The sequence below is a fragment of the Oreochromis niloticus genome, linkage group LG7 (genome assembly GCF_001858045.2).
Source record: "Oreochromis niloticus isolate F11D_XX linkage group LG7, O_niloticus_UMD_NMBU, whole genome shotgun sequence".
Classification (NCBI taxonomy): Eukaryota; Metazoa; Chordata; class Actinopteri; order Cichliformes; family Cichlidae; genus Oreochromis; species Oreochromis niloticus.
Window position 1 is genome coordinate 36634499 of NC_031972.2, and position 14501 is coordinate 36648999.

Below are 14501 nucleotides of genomic sequence, written 5' to 3' on the forward strand. Positions count from 1 at the left end.
AGGGAGGATTCAGGGTCACCTGATCCAGCACTAACTATATGCTTTAGCAAAAAGGAAAGTTTGAAGCCTAATCTTAAAAATAGAGATAGTGTCTGTCTCCCGAATCCAAACTGGAAGCTGGTTCCACAGAAGAGGGGCCTGAAAACTGAAGGCTCTGCCTCCCATTCTACTTTTAAATACTCTAGGAACAACAAGTAAGCCTGCGGTGCGAGAGCGAAGTGCTCTATTAGGGTGATATGGTACTACAAGGTCCTTAAGATAAGATGGGGCCTGATTATTTAAGACCTTGTATGTGAGGAGCAGGATTTTAAATTCTGGATTTAACAGGGAGCCAATCAGAATCAGAATCAGAATCAGAAAGGGTTTTATTGCCAAATGTTGAGCAGGTTTACAACATTAGGAAATTGCTGCGGTACTTAGTGCAAAACATGCTGTCAGACAACGCTTAAATAAACATAAAAATTAAAATTAAAAGTGCTAAGTAGATAGATATATACATGAGTGCAGGTGGTGATCAGTGCAAACATGGAATGATGCAGTGAACACAGTGTAGGGTCATGTGTTAGTGGTGGGAACAGTCATATGGTTATTGTTCATGAGTCCAATAGCAGAGGGGAAGAAACTGTTCTTATGGCGAGAGGTTCTGGTGCGAATGGACCGGAGCCTCCTGCCTGAGGGGAGCAGGTCAATGAAGGGAAGCCAGTACAGGAGAAATATGCTCTCACCTTCTAGTCCCTGTCAGTACTCTCACTGCAGGATTTTGGATTCATTAAAGACTTTTCAGGGAGTTTTTAGGGCATCTTGATAATAAAAAATTACAGTAGTTCAGCATAGAAGTAATAAATGCATGAACTAGTTTTTCAGCGTCACTCTGAGATGGAATATTTCTAATTTTAGAGATGTTGTTCAAATGGAAGAAAGCAGTCCTGCAAATTGTTTAATATGTGCACTGACAGGACATATCCTGGTCACAAACATCACATTGGGGAGACAGGTCAGAACAGGTAGCGTAAAGAAAAACAATGAAATGTACAACACAATAGGGCAGTGGAGGAGAAAAAAAGAGAACTCTACTCAGACTGAGCTCCTGATAGGGGATCAGTATGAGAACAGAAAACTCAGCACAAAAGCACACAAATCTTCACACCGTAACACAATGAAAACATGTGACAAGCAACAGGGGTGGGTGAGCAGGTTAGAGTAAGCCAATGTAGACAGCAGCATCAGATGGCGGCATCTCTGCGCGTTCCAGCTGACCTGCCGTCTGCATCGGACGGGGGAAAGCATCCGAGGGGAGGCGAGTGAGTGTGCATCTGTGTCAGTGGACATGTGTATGTGTGTGTGTGTGTGCGTGTATCCTGTGTTCAACTTGAGAGAGAGTGTCCTTTCACCCGATTAAGCAAAAGTCAACAGTCTTCAGCTAATGCAGGTGTGTTTGAAGAGAGACTAAACATAGTCCCGTTATCAGGGACAAGAATTTGTTGTTCCAGAGCTGCATGAGTGAGGGGAGATGATTGTTTGAGTTAGTGCTGACAACTGCACCAATTTTGCAGTTGTTCTTAATGTCCATCACTGGTCACCAGGTCTATCTATTTCCCATTGCAAAGTCGTGAGCTTCTCTAAGATCTTCCCATATGGTGTTAAATAAACACAGTCTGAGTACTCACGGCTTGCCCATCGTCAGTCATTTCAGCCAGCCTACTGGGGGTTTTGAACAGCTGTAACCGCTTTCTTTGTTCTTCGATTAGTCAGGTCTGAGCCAGCTCCGATCAACCAGAACTCTGTTATCATGGTTCCGAATGGTAGATGTCGTTCAGTGTCCTCCATTGAGAGTGTCACACGACGCAACCGATCATCGAGTATCCGGCAGCAAATGTCTCTGGAGGACAATCAGGGCTCTCCCGAGCCCAAGCTTCTCGTCAAGAGTAGAGTGGCAATTTCGTTAAGGGACCAGTAGTATAATGTAAACAGAATCAGTCCAAGCACTGAACCCTGTAGAACTCCATAATTAACCTTAGTGTGTGAAGAGGACTCTCCATTTACATGAACAAACTGGAGTCTATTACATAGATATGATACAAACCACTGCAGTGCAGTACCTGTAATACGTACAGCCTTCTCTAATCATTCTACTAAGATATTATGGTCAACAGTATTGAACGATGCACTGAGGTCTAGCAGGACAAGCACAGAGTCGACTGTCAGAGGCCATAAGAAGATCATTTGTAACCTTCACTAAAGCTGTTTCTGTGCTGTGATGAGCTCTGAAACCTGACTGAAACTCTTCAAATAAGCCATTCCTCTGCAGATGATCTGTTAGCCGTTTGACAACTACTCTTTCAAGGATTTTTGATATGAAAGGAAGGTTGGAGTTTGGCCTATAATTACCTAAGTCCGCTGGGTCAAGAGATGGATTTTTAAGTAATTGTTTAACTACTGCCAGCTTAGAGACCTGTGGGACATAACCGATTATTAGAGCTAGGTCGATCATATTTAAGATTGAAGCATCAATTGATGATAGGACTTCTTTGAGCAGTCTTGTAGGAATGGGGTTTAAAAGACCTGAAGTTAACTCAGAAAGATCAATTGGAGAAAAAGACTCAGTGTCAGTGGTATCAGTGATACTGTAAGTAGCTGTACATATCTGAGATGATTATGAGTAATTTTTTTCTCTAATGTTTAAAATTTTATTTCCAAACAAATTCATGAAGACATTACTAGTTATCGTTTCTAACATCTCTGCGGATCTCACCTGGACCCACAACACCATCGGCCTGGTAAAGAAGGCCCAGCAGTGGCTTCATTCACATTTTCATAGGGCCACTTTTTTTTTTGTCTTTCTTGATGCTGTTGTCTACCTGACTAAACCCAGCCTGGTCCAAGTCTGTGCAGCACAAACAAAACAGTTTCCAGCTTCTTGTAGACAGGCAGTGTGTCAGACCCCCCCTCCTAAATTTGAATCAGTGAATAGTTGTTTGCTGCCATCTTTTTCTTGTGTGTCTGCTGTGTCTGATCTCTCTGTTTGATCTTCTCTGATGTCTCCAGACTCTGTCAGGCTGCTGAATGGTTCCAGTCTGTGTTCAGGCAGACTGGAGGTGAAGTCTAACCAGAGCTGGTCCTCAGTGTGTGAAGCTGACTTTGACCAGCAGGATGCAGAGGTGGTCTGTAGGGAGCTCGGCTGTGGGCCTCCTTCGGTCCTCCAGGGGGCGCTCTATGGAGAAGTGGAGGCTCCAGTGTGGAGCAAAGAGTTCCAGTGTGGAGGCCATGAGTCTGCTCTCCTGGACTGTAGAAGCTCAGGCTCAGCTCGAAACAGCTGCTCACCTGGCAAAGCTGTTGGACTCACCTGCTCAGGTAGAAGAGGAGCTGCAGCTTTGATGTGGCTCAAACTCACTTTATTCTTTTACTGATGACTCTCTGATTTTTTTTCCAGAGGGTGAGGATGTCAGGTTGGTGGGAGGAGCTACCCACTGTACAGGAACGGTGGAGCTGAAATATCTGGGAGAATGGAGACCAGTGGAAGCCATTGAGTGGACCCGGAAAACAGCTACTGTTGTCTGTGAACAGCTGGACTGTGGTTATGTTGTTTCTTTAGGAAAAAGGACGGGTGCATCAAGCAGATCTGTGTGGAGCATCAGTGATATGTGTATTCAGCTTGGATCTACTCTGCAATACTGTGCATCAGCTTCGTTTTCGAAGTCCATTTTTGATGTAACCTGCTCAGGTAAAATTATTTGTGACATTATACATGATATAATACGTGATAGTTGGAAGAGAAGCAAACTATCCACCAATCGTGACTGGCTCTGTTCCACAGCATATCTTTGTTTTTTCTTCCTCCCCTCACCCCCAACAGAATGACTCCTGGCCTGTTGTTGTGATAGATGTAGATCTAGATACAACTGAATTGAACTGAATCATGGCAGAACAGAGGTTCAGTGTTCTCGGGAGTCAAACTAAAGAGTCCCTTCTTCAGTGCTATAACTTTCTGGGGGCTTCCTATTTCTTAGCTTGAGTTTCAGTTCAGTCCCTCCTCACTTATGTATTGCTACACCCTGGGACGCATTCTTAACAGTTTGCACAAAGAAATCTGGGCAACTTTTGAAACAGTTTTCTAATTTTCAATTTTCCTTTTCTAAACAGATATAATATTCAAAAGCATGAAAAAATAATTGGGCCTTAATTAAGAAACAATTGAAAGTTGGAAATATATACAAAGCAAGTTGGCAATCCTACAGTCTGTACTTCTCCCAGTTCACAAGATACTGGAGGGTCTTACCCTGATAGTCTCCTGACTGAATATACAGAGCACAGGACACCAGTGTAGACTTGCTTAAGCTGGGATACATGGGATACATTTATTGTGTATCTTCAATGTCTTGGGGAGTATGAGATCACAGACAGAGTTAACTCTAGATTCTCAATTTCAAAAGGTCCAGTGATCCTGAGACAGCGCTTCTTTGAATTATATTGTAATGGAATGTCCTTGAACATAACCAAATTTTCTGACCTAAGGTCTGAATTTCAAAGCTGAAATCTGGTGTTAGTCTCCCAAACATTTAGTTTTCTCTACGGCCCTGACGAGTACTGTCTCGGGGCATCTCTGGATTTCTTGTCGTAGGTCGTGTTGCATGGAGTGAACCACTGGCTCACTGTCCAGCTTTGGGAACATTAGAGTTTAGTAGCACATAGAGGACTTAAATAGACACAACCCAGTGGGAGATGAGGTCATGGTGTTGTGTACCTACCTACTCGTCTGCTTCAAATGGTAGGGTTGATAGAGCAACACAGTAGAGGGCAGCTTATGTAGAACAAAGTCTCTTCACACTTGTGAGGTGAAAAGAGTCCCTCAATCAGAGATTTGTTTCAAAATCATATCCTTTAATCTGAAAATACTGAACCATCACTCTACATTAGTTGTTTGAGTGGAAAATGTATAGAAGTTCCTAATTCATAACAGAGAACAGAAAAAAGACATTTCATACACCAATGATCATAGATATTTACAAAAAATGTTTACATGCATCATTGTCATATACTATCACTTAAAGACTAATTTTTTACCATTTCACTCACCAATTTTCACTATTTGTAGTGAGTTTCTCATGTTAAGCTGAATCTGTGGTACTTGGTACTGGTCTTTCACCCACTTCGTTCTTTTTCTTCAGGTCTATGTTCAAACATTTTGTTCTACTGAGCTAATTTATTTACTTTTTAACCTCAGCCATAGTCTCAGAGGAAGCAACATACACGAACTTGTTTAGTGAAGCCAGAGCCCAGTTTTATTTTACAAACTGTCAACCTTCCAAAGTGACTTCACCCTCAGACGCTTTTCTTTACATTTCATGAGGTGGAAATTATCAAGCTTTTTTATGTAGCAGTGCATATTTGTCTCTCAGAACAACACATTGAGGTAAACATGTTTCGTGGGGTCACTATAGTTTGCAGATTGCAGGTAGTGAGTGTTGATTTACAGTGATTCTAGTTCACTGATTTAGAGAATGTGTACATAAGAACAAAACAGACTAGTGCCAGGAACAACTGGCATCTAGGGTCTTATAACCCTCATTTCTCTGCTACTGCTCCACCAGCCAATCCTGATATAACAGTATAATACTGTCCCACCAATAAATAGATAAATAAATAAATAGTCTCATATTTGAATCAGTGAATAGTTGTTTGCTGCCATCTTTTTCTTGTGTGTCTGCTGTTTCTGATCTCTCTGTTTGATCTTCTCTGATGTCTCCAGACTCTGTCAGGCTGCTGAATGGTTCCAGTCTGTGTTCAGGCAGACTGGAGGTGAAGTCTAACCAGAGCTGGTCCTCAGTGTGTGAAGCTGACTTTGACCAGCAGGATGCAGAGGTGGTCTGTAGGGAGCTCGGCTGTGGGCCTCCTTCGGTCCTCCAGGGGGCGCTCTATGGAGAAGTGGAGGCTCCAGTGTGGAGCAAAGAGTTCCAGTGTGGAGGCCATGAGTCTGCTCTCCTGGACTGTAGAAGCTCAGGCTCAGCTCGAAACAGCTGCTCACCTGGCAAAGCTGTTGGACTCACCTGCTCAGGTAGAAGAGGAGCTGCAGCTTTGATGTGGTTCAAACTCACTTTATTCTTTTACTGATGACTCTCTGCTTTCTGCTCAGATAATGATGTTTTCAGGTTGGAGGGAGGATCCAATCACTGTGCTGGTACACTGGAGCTGAAACATCTGGGAGAGTGGAGACCAGTGGAAATCTATGATAGGATGCCACAGACTGCTGCAATTGTCTGTGCACATCTGGATTGTGGCTCTATTATTTCCATAGAACAAAACCATGAGTCTTCACATAGATTAACGTGGGGAATCTCAGCTGACTGTGTTCAGGATGGATCTTCTCTGAGGCAGTGTGCAAAATCAGATCACTCATCTCTCATAACAACACTTCACTGTTCAGGTAAGTTGATCACCAGCAGAGGTGGCAAAAACTAATTATTTGGTGGCTATTTCTAGTAATAATAAGTTACATTAGCAGATGTAAATACATACTGTATTTCAGTGTACATTTTAATTATAAGTAATGAACTCAACTTGAGTCACTTAAGCAGAACATGGGCAGAGAACAAGATGAAAAAATAAAAAAATAGCTCTATGTTCTGTTGACTACATTGTAGAGGGTGACTTTGTCTCTAAACAGGGAAATGAGTTTGGAAACGTTTAAAAACTGATTCAGCAGGTGGGGGAACCCTAAAATCAGTTGTAGTTGGCTCAGTGTGGGAAAAAGAATCACAGCTCACAATAATTTCTATTGAGAGCTCCAGTAGGTTTTCTTAATATACAGGCTGTGATCAGCTGATCTGAGCTGCTTTTGCTCTATGGTATACTGCTGAATTCAACCAGATGTCAGCAGATGTTTCATGAGTTGTCCTTGCTGATTTCGATCTTCTACACTGACAGTACACTGTTTATGCTGTCTTTATATTAGACTTTATAAAGTGGTATAAAGGTGGAATTCAGTGAATGAATCTCAGCATCATCAGCTTAACTTCAAATTCATCTCTGTTACACTTGATGTAACCTACCTCTGACCATGAAACCACAGCCACTGTGCACCAGTCACACACTGTTGTTTACTTTAAATCCATCACAGTACAGCAAAATAACCTGTTTATCATGCACTAACCTGCAGTGGATTTTAATGCAGCCTTTAAATGACATAGTTAGTTTGTCTCAGTTTGATTTGCATATTTGACAATATAAAAAAACATAATGTCACATGCACAGACCCCATATCTGATTTGAAAACATGAGGACTTCATGTAAGCTTTAAATGAGTAGTCATTCCCTTTAAATCTAACCTCTCTTCTTCCTTTCCTACCCTGTCTTTCTTGTCTTTTTCTCCATCTCCGAGTGAAGTTAGCTGTCTTTCTTTTCTCTCCCTGTGAAATACAGCAGCTGGACCTTCAGCTAGCAACACACTGCGAGACAAACTGCACACAAACAGTTTGTGTGTTTGCTAATGTTTGTTGAGCTGATAGAAACGTTGAATTTGAAATTACCTGACACACAAAAAATGTCACTCCTTTAATGCTCGCTCCTCTTTTGTAGTGCTAGCTAGATGCTGAGGTACCGCAACAGCAAATTTACGAACAACTGCACTACTTCAGAAGGAGTGCAGGTGTCCTTTGATGTTTGAAGGCTCGCGCTGAGGTGAAATAATAAATACCTTCAAATATGTTCAACCAAAAATAACAAGCCTGTTTTGAAAATACAGGGAGTAGAAGTAAAAAGTAATCAGATTAAGCACAGATACCTGAAAATTCAACTTAAGTACAGTAATAAAGTACAAATACTTAGTTACTTCTCACCTTAGATCATCACTCACATCATAGAGTATATGTCATTGACAGAAGTGTGCCAAGCTGAAAAAATTGCTACAGTAAAAGAGTAAGTACAATTAAAAGTAGTCTTAAATTGTATTAATGTCAAACAAATAGTGTCTAAAAGAACAAATGTAATAAATTTGAACAGAATAATAACACCAAGGCAGTTCTCCCAATTTGCATTTTCCTGTGAGATCACAAGTTATTAACATTAAATCAATAATATGTCTTATGTATTATCATAAGCAGGCAAACTAAATGTGTGAGGAAACTTTTAGTTAGATGAGACATTCACTGAGGGTTTGGTCTATAGGATGCCTTTAATTTCTGTGCAGAACAGACCAGAGCACTACTGGTTTCCCTTTCTCCACCCTTGAAACGTTGGTTTATATAGACCACCACTGTGATAAAGCTGCAACAAAATCCCCAAACACTTTATGTTTCATATTATGTTGACTGCCAAGTAGTCAGCCAAATATAAAGCAGGCATGATCACCATGAGGTGGACTAGATCAGCTTTCATTTGCAGATTTTGTGGCAGCTGTGTTGCTGAGGCGTGACAGCCTCTTGGCCTTTCAGGTTGTGTACCTTATGCTAGTACAATGAGCAGCTTGTTGTATGGATTGTATGGAAAACCATAGCAGAAAACTTTGGTCTGCTATGGTTTTGGTTCATGAATATGTTTGACAGCTTTCCTTTTTAGGCTCAAATCAGTTTGATGTTTGAAGGATCGCACTGAGGTGAAATAATAACTACCTTCAAATATGTTCAACCAAAAGTAACGAGCCTGTTTTGGCTGAAAAAGGTTAATCTGTAAGCATCTTCAAGCTCACAGCTTTGCCTGCATTCTGTTTTTGCAAAAGAAAGAATCATCTATTGGAGATGAACTTTTACTACCATGGGCCTCTTTGGTCAAAGCAAAGTTGAGTATCAGTGTTTGTGTACATCTCAGGACGGAACAAAAGAAAGGAGTCTCCATCTTGGTGGGGTTACTCGGCAGCTTTACTGTAATTCCTAAGGAGTGAGTCCCTGAACTTAGCAAACCTTTCACCTTCATGTTTAATGCATTAATCAGCTATCATTGGGGAAAAACAATGTTTTGTTCATATAAACATGTTTTGGCTATGTAAACGAAACACAGGTATTTTAATCCGTTGGATACCAATAGGTAATGCATCTGGGAGCTTAAGTGTCAGAATAATCAGATGGATAGCACTCTAGTCCTTCTTTGCTCTGTTAATTCTAGTCCTTAGGTTTTGTTCTGGTGCCCCCATGTTTAGTGTAGGTTTAGTTCTGTGTCTGTCGTGTTTCTTGTTCCCCAGTCAGTCATGTCTCATCTTGCTCCTGTCCCTGTACTCAGTGTTCCCTCTGTTCAGTATCTAGTGTGGGTCTCTGTGTCTGTTGTGTACTTCCTTTTTTTTATTTTGACAGTTCTGCTCTATGTTCAGCCTCTGTTTCCTGTCTCTTCTGTGTAATTAGTACCAGCTGTGTTTCCCTTCTGTCTCCCGTTTCTTCATTACTCAGTCTTGTATTTTAGTCCTCTGTCATTCCCTGCTTGTTGTCTTGTTGCCCCTCATGCTGTGTGTTTTCCCCTGTGCTCCCGTGTAAGTGTAATTTGTTAGTTTCTTAGTGTTTAGTCTCTTAGGTTTCCGTCTCAAAGTTCATTTACCAGTTCCCAGCTTATATGTTCTGTTTCCCTGCGTTTTGACATCTGAGTTTGTACAGCACAATAAAGCTGCCTCTTTCAGTTCATTCCTCCGTGTTCCGAGTCCTGCTTCTGGGTCCTTTATCCTGCCTGCCACACAGCGAATCATGACACTATCTCCTGTCTTTGTGATCTCTGTTTAGTTCTGTCATGTTAGTGTATCTTAGTCCTGGTCCTGGTGTTAGTCATTTACTGTTTCATGTATGTTGTGTTGTGTTTTACTTCCCCTTCCTCTATTAGATTCAGCTCAGCTGTCTTCCAGTTTGCCTTCATCACCTTGTATATTTATTCTGTCAGTTTTTTCTTGGTTCTTTCTGATGTCCTAACTGATTCCTCATATTGCGTGCTCGTCCATCTGTGCGCTTTCCTCTAGTCCTACTTTTTCTGTCAGTTTGATCCTGCCTTGCCCTGGTATTATTTTTGCCATTTTGTCAGTTGCCAGCTAAGACTGTGTTTTAAGTTTATTTCCAGTCTCGGGTCTCCTGCTTTGGGGTTCTGATTCTGCTTGGAATACAATGGTTCCATGACATTAATCTTCGGGCACACCCAGTGAAGCATTACTTTCATGAAAGCAGGTATGGTCGGAGAATATTGTGGTCAGTTGAGAATTTTGCAAAGAAGGCTGACTCACTGAGTATGATCATTTTGCTCAATATTTAATGGGGTCACTATGCTTTGCAGATTGCAGGTAGTGAGTGTTGATTTACAGTGATTCTAGTTCACTGTTATAGAGAATGTGTACATAAGACCATATGGGCTGATACTCTGTTTCGCTAATCTCTGGTTCTAATAATAACCCACATTTCTCTGCTGCTGTTTCTACCAGCTCATTCTGATATAACAGTATAATACTGTCCCACCAATAAACAGACAAACAGTCTCATCTTTGAATCAGTGAATAGTTGTTTGCTGCCATCTTTTTCTTGTGTGTCTGCTGTCTCTGATCTCTCTGTTTGATCTTCTCTGATGTCTCCAGACTCTGTCAGGCTGCTGAATGGTTCCAGTCTGTGTTCAGGCAGACTGGAGGTGAAGTCTAACCAGAGCTGGTCCTCAGTGTGTGAAGCTGACTTCGACCAGCAGGATGCAGAGGTGGTCTGTAGGGAGCTCGGCTGTGGGCCTCCTTTGGCCCTCCAGGGGGCGCTCTATGGAGAAGTGGAGGCTCCAGTGTGGAGCAAAGAGTTCCAGTGTGGAGGCCATGAGTCTGCTCTCCTGGACTGTAGAAGCTCAGGCTCAGCTCGAAACAGCTGCTCACCTGGCAAAGCTGTTGGACTCACCTGCTCAGGTAGAAGAGGAGCTGCAGCTTTGATGTGGTTCAAAGTCATTCTCAATGTGACTGTTTTCTGATTCCTGTTTAGATGTTGATCATGTGAGGTTGGTGAGAGGAACCAGTCATTGTGCAGGCACACTTGAGCTGAAACATCTGGGAGAATGGAGACCAGTGAAGGGCTTTGACTGGACACTGAAGACAGCAGCAGTCTTCTGTGGATATCTGGATTGTGGCTCTGCTGTTTCCATAGAACAAAACTTGAGCTCTTCATTTAGATCTGCTTGGGAAATCACTGCTGACTGCGTTCAAAATGGATCTTCTCTGAGGCAGTGTGCCACATCAGATGACTCAATGTATTTCATAAAACTTAACTGTTTAGGTAAGTCCATCATTAGTGACAACATATATGCCATCATCAGATCTTTACTCCGAACTCTACTTAAAAAAAAGAAAAAGAAAAGTGCAGTTAAAGTAGGAAACAAAAAAGTGACTAAAAGAAACAGTTAAATAAATTAGCTAAGCTAAATAAATAAGTTGTTAACACTGAATCAAAAATATGAAATATCCCTGTGAATTATAATAAGACAAACTTACAGTGTGAGGGGGTGTGCCCATTGGTATGTGTGGGGCCAGACCCATGGTGGGTAAAATGAAAAGAATATATGATTTTGAGAAAACATCTGGCAAAGAGGTTAGAGTCATAACATCTCCAGTCTACACAGCTTCATGGTAGAGGATAGGAAGTCATTGAACTCATTTAAAAACAAGCCATTTGGGACAGGTAATAATGTCCAACCTTCGGCTTACCGTGGTGTTTCTGCCATTTAGCGAAAACTGGACCCAAAACACTCCTGTGAGACCTCCACAACTACACACCTGAGGCTGGCTGATGAAGCAATAACCATCCAGGCAAAGTTCAGCTGGGACGAATAGTCTGAGTCACACTGCCAGGTTTCAGTAAGAAATTAAAAAAAAATAATAACATTTTGGAAAGCACAAAATTGTTCATCAAGAATGATTTATTAGTCATAGATCAGGGATTAAATAGCACCACGCTCAGTGAGGTAGAATCCTGATTATTAGATACTCGAGTTATGGGACATAAGTATTCGGGTTTGGATCCATCACCTTCATAGATTCTATTCTCTGAGGGAATAAAAGGTCAAACATTGGGAGAGTCTGCACAAACCCTCCTGAGGTAGCACATTCTCAGAGAACCAGGTTCTGCATATCTGAACAAGATTGTGGAAGAAATAGTCTCCTCCATGAAAACTGACTGAGCACAGGAAACCAGAAGTTTCTGTGCTGACGTTGCTTGCGAGACACCTGTTCTTCTCCCTCTCCTCCTCCGTGATCTGCATGCGTGCATGCAGGAGGGCACCGCTGAGGACACAAGACGAGGACCCAGCCAGCAGTAGTAGACCAAGGAAAATGCAGACACAGGAGGATGATCAGACTAAAGCAACCAACATGCCATTCCCACAGCCGAATACAGGCAGCATAATATAGAAGTATGGTCAAAGATTTCTGAATGTCAGAGTCTGAAATCAACAAGGTTTATGGAACAAGAACATGCTTCGTAGCTGTCCTGTACCTTTACCTGAAAAACTTTGATTGATATTTCCTAATAACATCTAAATTTAGATTAATGTATTATACAGCAGTGGGGAATATATTTGATTACAGTAGCTGGCTTTTTGAAAGTGCTGTAACTAAGACTAAGTGTATAATTCCTCCACTGTTATCTTCTTTTAATATCATAAGCTAACACAGTACAGAGCAGCTACCTAAACTCTACTGCCAAAGAGGTCGATTATCTTGTTAATAGTGTTACATCCTCATTGTATATGACTCCTGATATTGTGTTTTCTCTGTAAAAGAAAGCCTCATATCAGAAGTGCTTGACTTCTTGGTTTAACTCTCAAATATGCCCTTTAAAGGAGCGAACTCATAAGCTGGAGAGAGTTTTACTGTAAGGCCCTTACCTTACAATAAAAGTGCTTTGATGTAACTTTTGCTATGATTTGGTGCTATAAATACAACTGAAATGAATTAAATTGAAATTCAGTTTCATGAATTTAGAAGATCTTCCTTTTTAAAAAGCCCTCCATAAAGCTAGAGCATCTAGCTGAGATGTATCATTATATACAACTACTTTAAAGAATACTGATATTCATTCACTCTTTCACTCAAGTGGATCTTACTGACTTAACTTCAGTAATTACTTTCTCTAATCAATAGTGTGTCTTTTAGACCACATTCCTACAAGGCTGCTCAAAGAAGTCCTACCAATAGATAATATTTTAATCTTAAATGTGATCAACTTATTTTTTATTAATAGGCTACATACAACAGGCCTTTAAGGTAGCAGTAATGATCTTCTTGACCTCAGTGCTGCATTCACTAATGATGACCATAATATTTTATTACAGTGATACGTTGTTAAAGCAGGCCATAGAAAAGGCATCATACATTTTGCTTCAAACCTCTCTGTTGCAGTATTTGAATCATATCTAACTGATAGATTTCAATTTGTTCATGTAAATGGAGAGTCGTTTTCAAACACTAGGGTTAATTATGGAGTTCCACAGGGCTCAGTGCTAATACCAATTCTGCTTACTTTATACATGCTTCCCTTAGGCAGTATCATCAGAAGGCATAGCGTACATTTTCACTGCTATGCAGATGACACTAAACTTGATCTATCCATGAAGCCAGATAACACACACCAATGACCTCTAACTTACTGCCTCTAGATTCAGATAAAACTGATGTTATTGTACTCGGCCCTGAAAATTCTTAGAAATATGGTATCTAACCAGTGACTTGCTGTTGATGGCATTACCTTGGTCTCCATTAAACTGTGAGGAACCTTGGAGTCATTTTTGACCAGTATATGTCCTTCACTGCACATATTAAACACATATGTAGGACTGCTTTCTTCCATTGGCACAATATTAGAAAAATCCTGAGCATTTTTTTCAGTAGTGCTCCTTGGAGCATTGATGTAGCTGTTGTTCTTTATTAATACATTTGAATTGAATTGAGTTATTACTTTTAGACTGGACTACTGTAATTCATTTTTATCAGGATGTCCTATAAACATCCTGAAAAGCCTTCAGTTGATCCAAAATGCTGATTCAAGAGTACTGACAGGGACACACAGAGAGGGAGCATAATTCTCCTATACTGACTTCCCTGCATTGGCTTCCTGTTAAATCCAGAATCTAATTTAAAATCCTGTTCCTCACATACAAGGTTTTTTGAACCTCACTATTACCATTTTCTTAGTATTATTGTACAATCTTTACTTTACAACATATCACAGTTTTTTGCCTCTAAATAAATTTATTTGAATCTAATCGTTTTCTTTTTCTGCTGTCTCTGATCTCTCTGTTTGATCTTCTCTGATGTCTCCAGACTCTGTCAGGCTGCTGAATGGTTCCAGTCTGTGTTCAGGCAGACTGGAGGTGAAGTCTAACCAGAGCTGGTCCTCAGTGTGTGAAGCTGACTTTGACCAGCAGGATGCAGAGGTGGTCTGTAGGGAGCTCGGCTGTGGGCCTCCTTCGGTCCTCCAGGGGGCGCTCTATGGAGAAGTGGAGGCTCCAGTGTAGAGCAAAGAGTTCCAGTGTGGAGGCCATGAGTCTGCTCTCCTGGACTGTAGAAGCTCAGGCTCAGCTCG

The 14501-nt window shown here is 41.2% G+C and overlaps 1 protein-coding gene across 3 annotated transcripts in view; it reads left to right on the top strand.

The window, feature by feature from the left end:
- LOC106097652 (scavenger receptor cysteine-rich type 1 protein M130) overlaps positions 1-14501 on the top strand; it is a 53246-nt gene that overhangs the window by 19431 nt on the left and 19314 nt on the right. For all 3 annotated transcript variants that reach the window (XM_025908765.1, XM_025908763.1, XM_025908764.1), the window contains 5 exons: positions 3046-3351; positions 3431-3721; positions 5747-6052; positions 6131-6421; positions 10529-10834. In XM_025908765.1, the coding sequence (XP_025764550.1) occupies positions 3046-3351; positions 3431-3721; positions 5747-6052; positions 6131-6421; positions 10529-10834 (1500 nt within the window). The remainder of the gene's footprint in view (positions 1-3045; positions 3352-3430; positions 3722-5746; positions 6053-6130; positions 6422-10528; positions 10835-14501) is intronic.